This window comes from Callithrix jacchus, chromosome 7 (assembly GCF_049354715.1).
Source record: "Callithrix jacchus isolate 240 chromosome 7, calJac240_pri, whole genome shotgun sequence".
In the NCBI taxonomy this organism is placed as follows: domain Eukaryota; kingdom Metazoa; phylum Chordata; class Mammalia; order Primates; family Cebidae; genus Callithrix; species Callithrix jacchus.
In genome coordinates this window covers 123,916,493-123,932,923 of record NC_133508.1, presented here as the reverse complement: position 1 = coordinate 123,932,923, position 16,431 = coordinate 123,916,493, and the positions used below count along the sequence as shown (strand labels likewise).

The following is a 16,431-nucleotide window of genomic DNA, read 5'->3' as shown; positions in this document are numbered from 1 at the left end:
TTTTGTAGTTTAATAATTTACTTACTTTTGTCACTTCCTCTGCCCAAATCTAGCCAGCATTAAAAATTAGAGAAAAATACAGAGCATCAAAGTTGGAATTTATTTTGTACCACTTAGTATAGAAAAATATAAATATTTGTATAAATGGCATACTCTTTTTCAGAATAATATTAATAGATTAAACACAGTAGTAACTAAACATACTGTGAAAATACGACTTCTATATGTGTCATTACTATCAATTTAAAAATCTTATGCTAAGTCTATAAATTAACAGTTTTTCTAAAATTTGGAATACCTAATCTTTCTTAGCTCCAGTATTCTCATCTGGAAAATTAGAGATTTGGACTAAATGATTTCAAATTTCTCATTTATGTATAAATTCTAAAATTTTAGGAAATGAAGCAAAGCAAGGATTAATGGACACTGAATGCTAATGCAGCCTTTTTGGAGGGAAACAGTAAGCTGGACATATAATAAATATAAAATTACCAGCAGTAAATATATTTTACTGTAAGCAGATTACATTAATTGTAAAAACAAATATTCATGAAACAGTCTTGTTAATTGTTTAGAATTATGTTTTTATCTGAGACAAAAAGAAAACCTATGCTTTATATGCTAAATTAGCAATGACTGAAATATTTTCACCTTTTCATTTACCTATAGATAAGACAATGGAAACACATTAATGCTTTCTCTTGCTATCTAAGGTAAGCCCTAATTCAGCCAGGACTTCAATAATTAGTTTAAAAAAAACCAAAAACAAAAATGCATTTTATATATTCTGTACAATAATCTTTCCTATTACTTTCCTGCTTTTAGTTTAATGCTAGTGAATGAAAGCAGCCAATTAATTGCCAATTTATTATTAGCTGTACTGCAGGTCCCTTGTCAGTTCTAATGAAGTAATATATCTAGAAATATAATAAAACACACTATATCTACACATTATTATTGGCTAATGTGCACAAATTGTTGGCTATGTTCAGATTTTACAACTTTCAATTTTACTAAAATAAGAAACTTCTAATAGCTCAAAAATTTTCTCAAACTAAGCTCAACATATACACTGGATGCCATAAAACAATTTGCATTCTCGATTCTTTCTCAAGGCTATCACTATTCAAAACTTTCTTAAAGTGAGTTAGCACTGGATGGAGAATGAGCCTGACCATTATAGGAGTACCTAACCTACTGGGGTCTGTCTTGACCTGAAATGGAAGAAGAAATTAATTCTATGTTGAGTTTGGGTGAAAATAAGGTAAATCATGAAGGTACTGAGCAGCAAAGTCAATGTATTTACCTTACACTTTTCTTTAAGTATATTTTGTTAATTTTCTTTGCCAAAAGTGAAAATATGAAATGCCAGCTTAAATTAGCATCTCTTACTCAGTGCAAAAAGGCACTATATATTTATGTATAAATTCATATTTCAAAATCTGTATTTGGTTTAAACAACATATTTGGCAATTAGAACATACAGTTTCTTTTGAAGTTCCAGTATCACTTTGGCTAGTATTTTTCCTTGTATTTTTGTTATTAGAAATAATGAATACATGGTTCTAATTATTTTACAATTTTACATGCAGTTAATAGCAAGAGAAGGCACTTTGATTCAAGATGTAGAAAACACAGTAGGCCAACAAACCTTCAGCCATTTTACATGCAGGAAGTTGAGCACGTAAGAGAAATTTACCATAATGTTATCTCCTTCAAGGCGAGCTGAGTTTAGTTGCTTAAGTGCGTAAGTAAGAGACAAAGAACATATTATACCAATGAACACAGTGAAACAAATTACTTCTACATAATAAAGAACACATTAAACAATCAAAAGAGCCAATAAAATATTTTTTCTACTAAAAAAGCCCCACTATAATTATTGTTCTATGAAACTGCATGCATATAGTGGCGCCTATTCATTTTTCCCCCAAATTCAAATTTTCAAAACAAAATATGTTGATGCTTGACTTTAAATAAGAATCATTTAGGGAAAATTTATCATTTTTAAAACTGACAATTACCTAAAATTTTTATTAAATTTTTACTAAAAAAGTCCTTCTGCCTACCCCAAATTTTCCTATTCAAAGATCATTTCTATTTTATGAATTTATGATGCTTTCAGCTACATTCTCTTTTAATCAGCCTCAGCCAGGTCTTGGCATACTCTGAAGAAATATTTAAGGCATGTCAATCTTTGTATTTCTAATAAACTTTAAATTCAAATGTGTACTTAAAGGTTATATGAAGATGCTCTATATTTATTGAGTTTACAGATTAAAGATTTAGACTACTATGGAAAAGCTTAAGTTTGCTATATGTCACTTGAAGAAATATTTTCCATCAAATTTGGATATCCCAAAATAACTCTAAACCACTAAATACTGCGGAGCTCTGAAACCAGCTGATTTTTATCTTTAGCATTACTAAAACTATAAAATATTTTTTAAGTTTACATTAGATTAAAATTAGAAAATGTAGGTGCCTTATCATTGAAATGCATTACAGCTGTGTATCCTTTAGGCAAAATGCCTGGGACCAGAAGTGATTCAGATTTCTGGTTTTGGAATATTTGCATTATACCTTTTTATCCCCCAAACAAGAGAACTACAAGACTTCTACCAGCACTGGCTGAGCAACCCTAATGTGAAAAGCTCCAATAAGCATTTCTTTGGAGTCATATAGGCACTCAAAGAACTGCATATTTTAGAGCATTTCAGATTTCGGATTTTTCAATTAGGGATACTCAACCTATAGTTATTTTTGTTCTTGCTTCTCTGGTATGTTTTATCATATATACAATCTTTTTTTCAAAACTGTATTTTTGTTTATTGTGAAACCTTAAAGTAGGATTTCTTTTTTCTCTTAATTGGTATATTTTTGAGAAATGCTTTGACATTGCTTTACCATTCTTCATATGCTAACTGACAAAAAGCAATATTAGACATAAGCAGAATTTTTTTACTGATAAAGCTAAATCATCAAAAAGTTTGATGTGTTATACCAGATTGTGAACTGAGGGCAGCAGAGAATTTTACATCATTTATCTTGAACTACTCAGTAGAGTATCTTGCACAAAATTAGCATTCGATAAATACAGAATTAAAAAAAAAAGTCACAAGTAAGTAAACTATTCAAAAAGTGCCAATGTGGATAGATCCCAAACTTTGCTATCAGAATAACTAGTTACAAAACAATTAATCCATGAAAATTTATAAAGAAGTGAAATCAAAGTAAGTTTAAGGTTAGATTAACCACCTAGTTGCCAACTAGGAACCAGGAAATGTATCAAAGAAGGAAAAAAAAGCAAACCCAAACTCCTAGTGATTTCTATTCTTTTGTACTTCAAGTAAATGGAAGAGAAATAAAGAGGGTAAAAAAGGATCACCAAATACAGGCATACCTCCAGGCTTTATGTAATAATAAACTAAGAGAACTATCCCTTCCCAAAGTATTTCAGACTTACTGCTATAAAGTTTGAAGAAAAATGAATTGGTTATCTAGGGGAAAAATAAAATTAAAATCAGGAAATAAGACTTTCTGTCTAGACGAAAACTTTAGTGTTTAGCCATAGTTAAATTTTGCTTTATGTAATATATTAAGTTCTAGAAGAGTTGTGTATAAATAAAATTGCTGAGCTGAATAAAATCATTTGTATCATCTTTTACTTTAAACCTAAATTCCCATAGAAAAAATCTTTTCCTCAAAACTACACAGAGAAAAACTGCCAAGATCTTTTCTAGATATCTCAAAATTGGTCTACTATTATATTTAGGTCCTATATATTTTAAGAACAGTGGTAAAATAATTTAGAAATATTAAAGGACTTTGTACACTGTTAAATCTGTATGTGTTTTCTGGTACTTTTCCAGGTAGAAAAGCAGACTGTCATTCCTGCAAGCTTATTACACAAAGTTTTGTACTGAAACTTGACAACAGTATTTTTATTCCACAATCATCACTGGGCACATATAGCCATCTTGAATACAGAGATTCTGTCACAGTTAAAATATTTATTTCCAAATGATCCTTAAGTTTTTTCCCTGGTTATGAAATTACCATCTTTAAAAAGCAGTTTATAATTTACTTTTCAAATTCATTATTAGCAACTAGAAACTAATAAAAAGAATTCAAGGTCTCCTGCTATCTACAGTGTTCATTTTCAAAGTTCGGATGCTGCAGATAGTCTGTTTAGGGAAGTTTTGTCGTTTGTGGTGATGATGTAATGATAAACTGTGAAGTGAAAATGCCAGTGAATTTGGAAATAATGTCTTATCAAAGATAGCTCTTCTCTAACAGTATCTAATACAGTGTCTCCAAAAAAGAAAAAAAACATAGAAAAAAATAACTTATTCTGCTCATACAAGGTATGGGGCAGTTCATAAGACATTACTACCCAATACCAAGTTAATCAGTTTTAAATTTCACTCTAAACCAGTTTTCAACCTTTTAATCCCCCAAACAAGAGAACTACAAGACTTCTACCAGCACTGCAGTAATATGCTCATTAAGGCAATCATTCTTGGCAGTGGTAGTGACTTGGAAACAGAAGACAGGGGTAATATCATGCCATAGGTCAAACTAAGAATCAACTTGTTAGCATCTTCTAACAAATTCATACTTGGTTTATTTTGTATTATTTTAAAGGTATACCAATTCAAATCTGATTAATGTTTTCAAATTTTGGAATAAAAATATGGACAGTATAACTTTGATTAAAAAGCTTATACATAAATCTTTGAAGAAAAATTTAATTACTATATTTAACATACACCTACTCAATTTTAAGACTATTCTGGGCTGGGCGTGGTGGCTCATGCCTGTAATCCCAGCACTTTGGGAGGCAGAGGTGAGAGGATCATGAGGTCAAGAGATCGAGACCATCCTGGCCAACATGGTGAAACCTCGTCTCTACTAAAAATATGAAAATTAGCTGGGTGTGGTGGCATGTGCCTGTAGTTCCAGCTATTTGGGAGGCTGAGGCAGGAGAATTGCTTAAATCTGGGAGGCAGAGGTTGCAGTGAGCCGAGATTGTGCCACTGCACTCCAGCCTGGCACCCGGCGATGGAGTGAGACTCTGTCTCAAAAAAAAAAAAAAGACTATTCTGAGGTTGATATTCTGAAACATAAACTAGAATTTATTTTTCCAAATGAGTTTCCTCTCATTCAACTTTGCTGCCTGAAAGTCCAAATTGCCACTGTTTGTTTGAATGATTTTGGAACTATTCTTGGTGAACATTTTGTTAGTTTGTAGTATGTGAAAAGGAAACTGATCTAATTTTTAAGCCACGTACAAGTATTTTCAAACTTGATTCTCATCTTAATTATTATCCTTTTTATTTCCAATTATAATAAATCTGTCTCCAAAAATATCTGCTACCACCAAGGATATTTAAAAAACATGACACAGCATTAGGAGCTACCAGTTTTTATTTTTTAGCAGCAGCTGTATAGCAAAATATTACTTTTTTTTTTTTAGACAGGGTCTTGCTCTGTCACCCAGGTTGGAGTGCAGTGGCACAAACTCAGCCCACTGCAACATCCATTTCCCATGCTCAAGATCCTCCCATCTCAGCCTCCTGAGTAGCCAGGACTACAGGTGTGCGCCACCATTTTTGTACTTTTTGTAGAGATGGCGCTTTGCCATGTTGTCCAGGCTGGTCTCAAACTCCTGGGCTCAAGCCATCTGCCTGCCTCAGCCTCTCAAAATGTTGAGTAACAGGCATAAGCCACTGTGCCCGGCCATGAATATCATCTTTTGATATGACTACTTTACAATGATTTGGATGTACTAAGTTCTGATGAATTTGTTTAGGAAGCACAAAAACAAGCTCCTAAAGTTATGTTCTTGTCTTAATGATAGTATGTATCTTTCATGGTATATTACAAATTTTTTTTTTTTTTGAGACAGTCTTGCTCTGTTGGCCAGGCTGGAATGCAGTGGCAGGATCTCGGCTCACTGCAACCTCTACCTGCCAGGTTCAAGTGATTCTCCTGCCTCAGCCCTCAAGTAGCCGTACGAGGGACTACAGGCACGTACCATCACGCCCGGTTAATTTTTTCTATTTTTAATAGAGACGAGGTTTCACCGTGTTAACCAGGATGGTCTCGATCTCCTGATCTTGTGATCCACCCACCTTGGCCTCCCAAAGTGCTGAGATTACAGGCATGAGACACTGTGCCTGGCCAGTATTTTACAAATCTTAAAGTCATTAATAAAAAATATTTTTCTATTTACTTACTGAATTTCTAGTTTCTGCAGCTTTTGCCTTTTTTAGTCTGGTTTTTGCAGCATCCAAATCCAGTCTCTTATTTTGCAATAGTTTCCTTTCTTTCTGTAAATAGAGAAAAAAAAAATAAAGGCTAAGATGCTAAAATCCTGCAAGAGCATACACATTTAAAGTATTATTCCCTAGTAAACATATGTATCATTTGATAAAGATCTATGATTACCAAATTGGCTATAAAGTGACCATTCAGGTATCTGTCCCCCCACACCCTTGTTACTGTTTTAAATTCTAAAATAACTAAAACATAAATGTCTGGGAAAGATGGCAGGTGATGATGGAAACAAAGGAACATCAGTTTTAATATTTTGTAACCCTACCCTCGCCTCGGGAATATTTGGCAATACCATTTTGGTTGTCCCAACTGGGGGAGAGATGTTATTGGTGTCTGCTAGCCAGAAGTCAGAAATGCTGTCAAACATTCCACAAGACAGTCTGTCTCTACAAGGAATTATGCAGCCCCAAAGTCATTAGTAGCCAGACTGAAAAACTGTTTCATATTGTTTCAGATTATCCAGAAAGTGCCTATAAAGAAGGAAGTATGGGCCTAGGGCAAGGTTCCTTGATGCCTGGTGTTTTACCTCAGGGATTGGGCAGGCTACTCTTAATGTGTCATAGCATCAAATACAACCTAACCAGTCCAAAACAGAATTTAAAATTGGCAGAATAATGAATAAACATTAGCATAGTATCTTAGAATTCTTCAGGGAATTTCAAGCTTCTGTATAATATGTAAGTTTATTATAATTAAGTTTGCTTAATTTCACCCCACTGACAAGCTATTATCTTTTTTTATTTTTATTTTATTTTTTTGAAATGGAGTCTCACTCTGTCACCCAGGCTGGAGTACACTGGCATGATCTCAGCTTACTGCAATCTCCACCTCCCGGGTTCAAGCGATTCTCCTGCCTCAGCCTCCAGAGTATCTGGGATTACAGGTGCCTGCCACCATGCCCGGCTAATTTTTTTGCATTTTTAGTAGAGATGGGGTTTCACTATGTTGGCCAGGCTACTTTCGAACTCCTGACCTGAAATGATCTGCTCACCTCAGCCTCCCAAAGTGCTAGGATTACAGGTGTGAGCTACTGTGCCCAGCTGCTAATATCTTTAAATAAATTATACTTTAACTTGGTAATTCTTCTGTCTCAAGCCAAATACTTGTTTATGTAGAGACAACTCCATTGTGAACATATTGAAAGTTTCTATAATATATTGTAATAAGAAATCTACAAATTAAAGTTTGAAGTATTTATAATAAAGAGCAGCTTTGCAAAACTTTAGAAAATTTTCATTCTCTATCACCACATGGTGATATTTTAGACCATATTTTCATAATAATTCCAGGAACCTCTCTATAGATTTTTAGGGTTGGTAATGAATGAAAAGGGATAAAAGTATCTCAATAACACTGTAGAATACACAAACAGAGTAAATATATCAGAGTCCTTTATTTTGGTTTAATTTTGTGTTCTGGTGAACCTGCACCTACCCAGATTATTTAATTTTGTAATCCACTACATCTACACAGCCATTAAGAGGCCAAATTATTCATTAAAAAGAATAAATATATTATCTAAATTATTTTACTAAATAAAGGAGACATTTTTCAACTCACAGCAATTGTTTTATAATCTCCTTCTATAAAGTTTCTTAAAGGAGTAAGAAAATTTAAGGCTGACGTTTGAATCAGTTCTCTGTCTGCCGTTCCAATTCTTTTTTGGGTTTCTCCACATTTAATAAGGGCGTTACCTGCAAAGGAAAATAATTTTTTAAAATCATTGTCTGGTAGTATCATAAAATAAAATCATGTGAAGATAAATCAGCAATTTGGTCTGTTTAAAAGTTAACTGTTACTTATTTGCTTAAGTAAAATCAAATAGAATTACTGTAATTAAGGTAGTTTTATTTTAAAAGTAAATTTAAGAGTATAAATGTCTAAAACAAAGATGAACTTCCTATTGTAACATAGGTAATTGTACCAATTCTACCAATGGGACTAAAAAGGGCAGATATGCCCCCTAATTTTTTTTTTAAACCTCTGCAATTATTAGTTTATTAGTATCATCCAGGACTCAGATGTTCCGTATTCCTGCTGAAATTACATAAACAAATGCAAATAGAAAGAATCCAAGTCAAAATTATATAACAAAACAGCACTCCATCACAAAAGCATGTAAAATTACAAGAACGTTATTTTAAAACACTGGCACTTTAAGAAAACGATAATCTCAAAAACCACAAAATTGCCAAATTGTTCCCTAAACTGGTAAGCAGATAAACATGACGAATGAATGAGTTTGGGTTTTAAAGAAAAATCATCCAAATAAATCGAATAATTCCTACTCAGATGCAAAGTTTAAGTGTGTTCTTTCCTCCTATCTACTTGGATTTATAAAGGGGCAAACCATAATATAGGAAAATATACCCTATTCTGAATGTGGTATCTTCATTTTAAAAGCTGGCCCAATGAATTAAAAATACTTTTAATGGAAAGTCTTGTTTCCTGAGCAGTCCATATTTGATGGGAAAACACATCTATAGCCAGCATTTTCATAGTCTTCACTGAGACTAATGTCAACAAAAAATTTAATAGGGCAGTCTTGTATTTTAAGCTCACGCTTTTGGGGATACATTCTCAGGTCTTCGTTAATGTGGGAACTGCAAAATATAACTACCATTACATGGTAATGGGAGTTAAAGAATAGAGTCCTCATGTAAAGGTTAGAACATACTTTTCTATTAGCCCTTTAAGGACAGACTTTCAAAATGTTTGATTCTAACAGTCCCATGCTGTGAGTAGATCGATTACTCTTCAGTTTGTAAATGTAAGTGAGCTATGTGAAATTTCTTAACTGATCAAGATTTTGGATTTTTAGTTATGGATGAAAACTATCTCATCTTCTTTACCCCCATTATGATATGCAGGATGCGTAGACAAAAGCTTTTTATTAGCTAACTATATGAAAGGATAAACACTGTAATAATTCATGTGATTCAAAATGGGCAAAAGCAAAAAGACTAGCTTCCCCTCCAGAAGAAAAATTTCAGACCTATGAAAAGGACAACAATACTAATAAAAAAAATTGTATTTACTTAGAAGCATTCAGAATGTCAACAAAACAGCTGCAACTTTTTTTTTTTTTTCAATTACAGAGTGGTATTCAGTTAACAGAACAACAATTATTTCGTATAAGCTGCATCAGAGACAACTGAAGATGAAAAAACTACCACCCCCATATATAACTAATTTGTGCTGTTCCCAACAAGAACCTGCTTTAAATTTCCATGCCAATTTACAACCCCATATTGTACCAGGCAAGGTTAGTGGCTATTGAAAATACCACCAGGACAGGGCTATCTAAAGACACATTCAGTAGTGTGTTAACTATACAAAAAAAGACACTGTACAGTTTAAAAACAAATCTTACACAGCCTTACATTTCAATTTTTTTCTTTAAAAGAAGTGAGTTGTGTACAGGGGGGTTAAATGCTTTATAGACAAGAAAACAAAACTGCGCTAGAACCAACTTATTCATCATCATAATCTTCTTCATCTTCATCTTCTTCATCTTCCTCTTCCTCCTCATCCTCTTCATTTTCCTCATCTTCCTCCTCTTCCTTCTTTTTCTTGTTTTTTGGCTGCATCAGGCTTTCCATTGGCTTGATATGCAGCAATATCCTTTTTGTATTTTTCCGTCAGCTTTGCAGCTTTCTTTTCATAAGGCTGCTTGTCATCTGCCACAGTGTTATTCCAAATCTCTCCCAGTTTCTTCGCAGCATCACCAGTGGACAAGCCAGGATGTTCTCCTTTGATTTTTGGGTGATACTCAGAGCAGAACAGGAAAAAGGCCGAAGGAGGCCTCTTGGGTGCACTGGGATCCTTGAACTTCTTTTTTGTCTCCCCTTTAGGAGGAATATAGGTTTTCATTTCTCTCTCATAACGGGCCTTATCTGCCTTTGCCATAACTTCAAATTTTCCTTTTTCTTCAGCAGACATGGTCTTCCACCTCTCTGAGCACTTCTTAGAAAACTCTGAGAAGTTGACTAAAACATCTGGGTGCTTCTTCTAATGCTCCTCCAGACAAGTTTGCACAAAAAATGCATATGATGACATTTTGCCTCTCGGCTTCTTAGGCTCTCCTTTTCCCATGTTTAGTTATTTTTCCTCAGCGAGGCGCAGACTTGCCCAGTGCCCGTCTGGCTCTCTCGTGCCCCGGCGCTGTCTCTATGGAGCTCAATGTACTGCAATGGCTGTGAGAGCGGGAGCCCACCCCAAAATATTTATGGTCACAATTCAAATAGTGTACAGTCGGCCCTGGGTATCTGTGGGTTCTGCATCCATGGACTCAACCAACCACAGATAAAAAATATTCAGAAAAACATAAAGATGGCCAAGGAGCCAGGCACAGTGGTGGCATGTGACTGTAGTCCCAGCTACTCTGAAGCTGAGGCAGGAGGATCGTTTGAGCCCAGGAGTTTAAGGCCAGCCTGGGCAACACAGCAGGGCCTGTTACTATTTAAAAAAAAAAGAAAGAAGGAAAAGAAAAGAAAAAAGATGGTTTCCTCTGTACTGAACATGTATAGACTTTTCCCCCTTGTCATTATTCCCTAAAAAAATGTAGCATAACAACTATTTACATAGCATTTACATTCAGATGATTTAAAGTATAAGGGAGGATATGCATAGGTATATGCAAACTCTGTGCCATTTTATACAAGGCACTTCAGTATCCATGGATTTTGGTATCCTTAGGGTGGGGGGGTGCGCTGGAACCAATCCCCCATGGATACTGAGGGATGACTGTAGTTATAAAAGTATAATGCTTACAAGAGATCAAGTCACAATTTGTCCTCTGTTTCTATATTCTTGCACTTATCATCTCAAATATCTGTAAGTAATAGTTCATACCAATAAGTTAAAAACAAATCCATGCTTTTGCAATATATATACTCTGATACTTAAATAAGACAAGTACAGTAGGAAAGTAGAGGTAGAAAGTAGAATAGAAAGAAAGGAAATCCCAATATCAGGGCTCCACTTCTAGTTTTACTTCTAATAAGCTTTAGCTCTGTGGATCTTAATCCCTTCCTGTTAGAATAAGCTTGGATCTGACTGGTAAGGAAGGTAATATGGATAGTAGTTAAGAGCTTTGTCACTGGATATACACAGATGTCCATTTGAATTACTATTCTAGTTATATAATTGTGGATTAATTATTTAACTTTTCCAAACCTGTTTCCCTGTCGTTAAAATGAAGGTAATATAATTTATCTTAAATGCAGAATATAATGAGAATTTACTTCAGTAATATGTAAAAACATATACTATATAATGCTAAGCCCATGCCTGGGATACTCAATTTTTAGTTATTAATTACTAATAAGGTAATAGGTTCACAAAGCCCAATTCTAATAACCAGGGTACATTCACTGGAATTACTAGAGGTACAAACAGATTTAAATGGGAAGAAAATCTATAAGCCTTTACTCATGTTTATGCTCTGCTAATATCTTTTTCAGCCTAGTGAAGGAAGGGGCTGCTGGGTCTCCTTCACATACCTTTATGATCCCAGCATCTAACTGAGCCAGCACAAGTAGGCAATAAAACATGTTTAAGGTATGTTTTTCTAAAAATTAACAGTTAAATTCAGAAATAATTTTATTTTGAAGTTTAAGCATTTTCAGACTTAAAAATTAGATTTTGAAGAACATAATGTAGAAGTTTCAATATAATGTAGAAGTTTCAAAGTTGTATATCTAAAAAAGCCTGTCAAAAGATTAGTGGCATTGGTATTTAGGTTATTTCCTTCTGACATAAAGATAACTACTGAAATTTAAAATTCATTTAATCCTAAAATTTGTAAACTATTCTGTAAATCAGAACTATGTGTAGAAACATATACCTACCATTTCATACCCAAATAAAGACCAGTATCTTGCAGATGTATTAATAAATACAGTTATTAGACATAAACAACAGGAAAAACTACTGAAATCTGTAATGGTCTCATGTTATGACAAAATTAGATCAGAGTAACAATAAAGATGTTTAAAGTCTGTGCAGCAACTAATAAAGCTGTTGTAACTAAACCACGACTATAGGAAGTTTGAAATACATAAGAGAAAAACAGAAATGAAATGTAATCCAAACATCCAGAGATAACAATCATTAATATTTTTTGGTTACTGACATTATTGCAAAATTATAACAAAAGCAATGATTTGTTCAAGCACTATGTGCCAGGTGCCTTTAATATAAAATAAGCCCTAAGAAAGATTTTTTTTTAAATGAAGAGAAATATACAAACAATAATTGCAATATCACAATTATCACAACATAGGTATTCTAAGATCAATGGGAGTACAAGTGAAGAATTCATTTGACTTTTTAGAACTAAAAAAGATGCAAATTCTCTGAATAACTAAATATAAGCTTAAATATATTAAATATTAAATTTAACTGTACATATTTGCCTATATTTCTCACTTCATCAATAATTTTTAACATAATAAATTTGAAGTTAAAATCAATTCTACTAATATGTTAATAACAGCTCTAATAAATCTAAACATAAGGATATCCCTTATTAGAACTTTTTGCTTTTCACTTACCATAAGCTGTTCCTGGGCCAAACTCAGTCCCTGCATCAATCATATATTGTCCCAAAAGTTCTGGGTTGTTTATACGACTTGGAGCTTTTCTATCCAGTTTCTCATAAACAAATTCTTCTATCCTGGCATCTAGGAGAAAGGTTAAAATTACCAACAATTTCTAAAAAGCCAAACTAATTAAAAGATTGTTTTGCTCCCCATCAGCAGCCATCTATTATATGCTAAATACAAAGTTAGCATTCATTCAAGCTCATATCTTAATAAACACATATTTTAAATTTTGTTAGACTATTATATAATTAAAAAATTATAGTTTGGAAATTTGATAAAATATCTTGGCACAAAAGCATTTTAAAATAAAAGTAAACTTATTTGACTATTCTACAAGATTTTAAGTTCTAGAACAGGACTGATTAATTCACTTAATTTTTTTTTTTTTTTTTTTGGACAGGAAGTCAATTTATTGGTTCATTATTAGGAGAGGGTAGCATAGTGGAAGCCCTCTTGAGTGAAGGGCCCGCCACTTGTCCAGAGGGCCACGATTGGGGATGTACTTAACCCCACAGCCATCTGGGATGAGCCGCTTCTCAGCCACCATGTCTTCAAATTCATCGGCATTGAACTTGGTGAAGCCCCACTTCTTTGAGATGTGGATCTTCTGGCGGCCAGGGAACTTGAACTTGGCCCTGCGCAGGGCCTCAATCACATGCTCCTTGTTCTGCAGCTTGGTGCGGATGGACATGATCACTTGGCCAATGTGAACCCTGGCCACAGTACCCTGGGGCTTTCCAAAGGCACCTTGCATGCCTGTTTGGAGCCTGTCAGCCCCAGCACAGGACAACATCTTGTTGATGCGGATGACGTGGAAAGGATGGAGCCGCACTCGGATATGAAAGCCATCTGTCACAACTTTTCACCATGTACTTATTGGCACAAATTTGGGCAGCCTCCAGGGCTTCAGAGGAGAGCTGCTCATATTCATCCGATACCATGTGGCCACAGAGTGGAAACTCATCCACTTTTGCCTTCTTCGGCCCCAGGTCAAAGATGCGAATCTTGGCGTCAGGGACACCTCGGCAGAAGCGGGACTTTGGGTACGGCTTGTTCTTACAATATTGGTAACAATGGGCGGGGCGGCGGCCCATAGCGACACCAGGATCTTCAGTGGCATGCGGAAGGAAAAGAGCTAATTCACTTAATATTTATTGAAGGTGTCTTTGCCCTGTTTTTGCAGTTTAACTCTAATTTTTGTTCTGAATATACATACATAATTTAAAAATCAGGATTTCTGGCTAGGAAAATATGAATATAAAGTACCTAGAAGAACCTAAGACTTACATCTGAGCTTTAGCATGAGCATTTGCTCTCTCTTTTTCTTGCCTAGTGTCTAAATATAGACACAGGTGCTTAAGCAATAGAACAATCCAGGCATGGAATAGTCTACAGACAGATTAGCAATATGATGCCTTAGCTTTAATTTATTTTTAAAGTATACAAGTATGTATATGTTATCTCTGACTATGCATTCACTCAAAAGATTTCACCATTAAAAATAAGTTTAAAACGCCAAAGGTTAAATGCAATAATAGAATATTAGAACAAGTGGAAAGGGGGAAAAAAACAATAAAAACTGAATAAACACTTGGTTAGCAAAATGTTTAACACCAAAGACATTAACATTTACAATGCTGTCCAACAGACAGCTATTTCAGGAACAAATGAGAAAATGGCTTAAGTTTACAGAAGCAATGATTAAGTATAAATTGAAGCTAAGTCCAATAGGGTCCCTATAAGTACCTCACATAGATTCCTACACATGAGGAAGTTTCACACAGTGCACTGAAAATTTCAAAAATGAGCTGAACCAGTAACAGAAAAACACTTCAGGAGTTGGTAAAAGGCTTCTTATAATACATAAAATAGAGTATGGCAATAATACTTGCTTTTGTGGTAGATTCTAGTGTAAAATCAGAAGTTTTAAAGCAGAAATTAAATACCTTTAAACAGTTAAAACCAAAAAGAGTTTTTTAAAAACATAACCACTTAGAATATACTAAATTTCAGAACTTCATTTTTGGCTGGGCATGGTGGTTCATGCCTGTAATCCCAGTACTTTGGGAGGCCGAGGTGGGAGGATCACCTATGGTCAGGAGTTTGAGACCAGCCTTGCTGACATGGTGAAACCCCATCTCTACTAAAAAAAAAATACAAACTAGAGCCAGGTGTGGTAGCACATGCCTGTAATCTCAGGCAGGACAATCATTTGAATCTATGAGGCGGATCTTGCAGTGAGCAGAGACTGTGCCGCCACTGCATTCCAGCCTGGGTGAAAGACTGAGACTCTGTCTCCCCTCCCCAGAGAAAAAAAACAAAAAAACCCCCAAAACTTCATTTCTTTACCTTGATTCTTAATTTTGACTGCTTTTCTACCTAGCTGGTCAAAAGTTTAAAATGGAATATTATGTTGACTTCATTCAGTTAATAAAATATTTGGTATATTAATAAATGTTTAATTTCAGTAGGTTATAATAAAATCTTAAAATATACATGCAATTCTACTACAATGCAATATGTATTTCTGCATAACATGTTTTTGAAAAACCCATTTCCAGAAGATCATACACTGTAAACAACATAGGAATTACAAGAAAAGGAGGATTGGGCTTGGCTACTTAAAATCTATGTAACTTAATAACTAGGGCACTGACTGGGCACGGTGGTTCACAACTGTAATTCCAGCACTTTGAGAGGCCGAGTTGGGTAGATCACCTGAGGTCAGAAGTTCAAGACCAGCCTGGCCAAGATGGAGAAACCCCATCTCTACTAAAAATACAAAAATTAGCTGGGTGTGGTGGCAGACACCTGTAATCCCAGCTACTCTTGGGAGGCTGAAGCAGGAGAGTCGCTTGAACCTGGAGGTGGAGGTTGCAGTGAGCCAAGATCATGCCACTGCACTCCAGCCTGGGTGACAGAGTGAGACTCTGTCTCAAAACAAAACAAAAACAAAAAACCAAAACCAGAGTACAAACAAAAAACAAAACGATTCTTACTACTACTTCCTGACACAAAACAGGGGCAGGAGGGAATTGTATTTTATTTCCCTGCTTACCAGTTGTGAATGAGCTTATTTACCATTTAGAACAAGAGGAAAAACGTCTATTACTTTTAAAAAGTGCCAGAGTATATAATTTAGATGGCCTTAAATGAATAAAAAATATTACATGGTGTCCAAAGACATTAGGACTCACTCAAAGTGTAGAAAGCTTATTTATTTTTAACTTTTATTTTAGATTCAAGGGGTACACATACAGGTTTGTTACCTGGGTGTATTGAATGATGCTGAAGTTTGGGGTACACATGGACCTGTCACCCAGGTACTGAGCATAGACCCCAACAGTTAAGTTTTTCAATCAAAAGCCTTATTTTAAAAGTCACTACCATTTAACTAAAATTATAGAGAATTACTAGTATTTGTATAGTGCTTGGAGTTTAAGTTAGTATCTAAAAGTAAGTCTACGGCATATCACAACAT

The 16,431-nt window shown here is 34.6% G+C and overlaps 1 protein-coding gene and 2 pseudogenes across 10 annotated transcripts in view; all 3 read right to left on the bottom strand.

The window, feature by feature from the left end:
* Window positions 1–16,431, bottom strand: part of SH3GLB1 (SH3 domain containing GRB2 like, endophilin B1) — a 48,138-nt gene that overhangs the window by 19,875 nt on the left and 11,832 nt on the right. For 3 of the 9 annotated variants that reach the window (XM_002751037.8, XM_078332364.1, XM_078332361.1), the window contains exons 3-5: window positions 12,900–13,028; window positions 7,903–8,036; window positions 6,243–6,335 (exon numbers count right to left, since the gene is read on the bottom strand). In XM_002751037.8, the coding sequence (XP_002751083.1) occupies window positions 6,243–6,335; window positions 7,903–8,036; window positions 12,900–13,028 (356 nt within the window). Of the gene's footprint in view, window positions 1–25; window positions 50–1,651; window positions 1,739–6,242; window positions 6,336–7,902; window positions 8,037–12,899; window positions 13,029–16,431 lie in introns of all 9 variants that reach the window. The other 6 variants (XM_009001629.6, XM_035252048.3, XM_054236497.2 and 3 more) reach the window with 4 other exon arrangements.
* LOC144577035 (high mobility group protein B1 pseudogene) lies at window positions 9,407–10,555 on the bottom strand (annotated as a pseudogene). Its single transcript, XR_013520228.1, has one exon. The product of XR_013520228.1 is annotated as a high mobility group protein B1 pseudogene (transcript).
* On the bottom strand, window positions 13,345–14,086 carry LOC103794538 (large ribosomal subunit protein uL16-like; annotated as a pseudogene).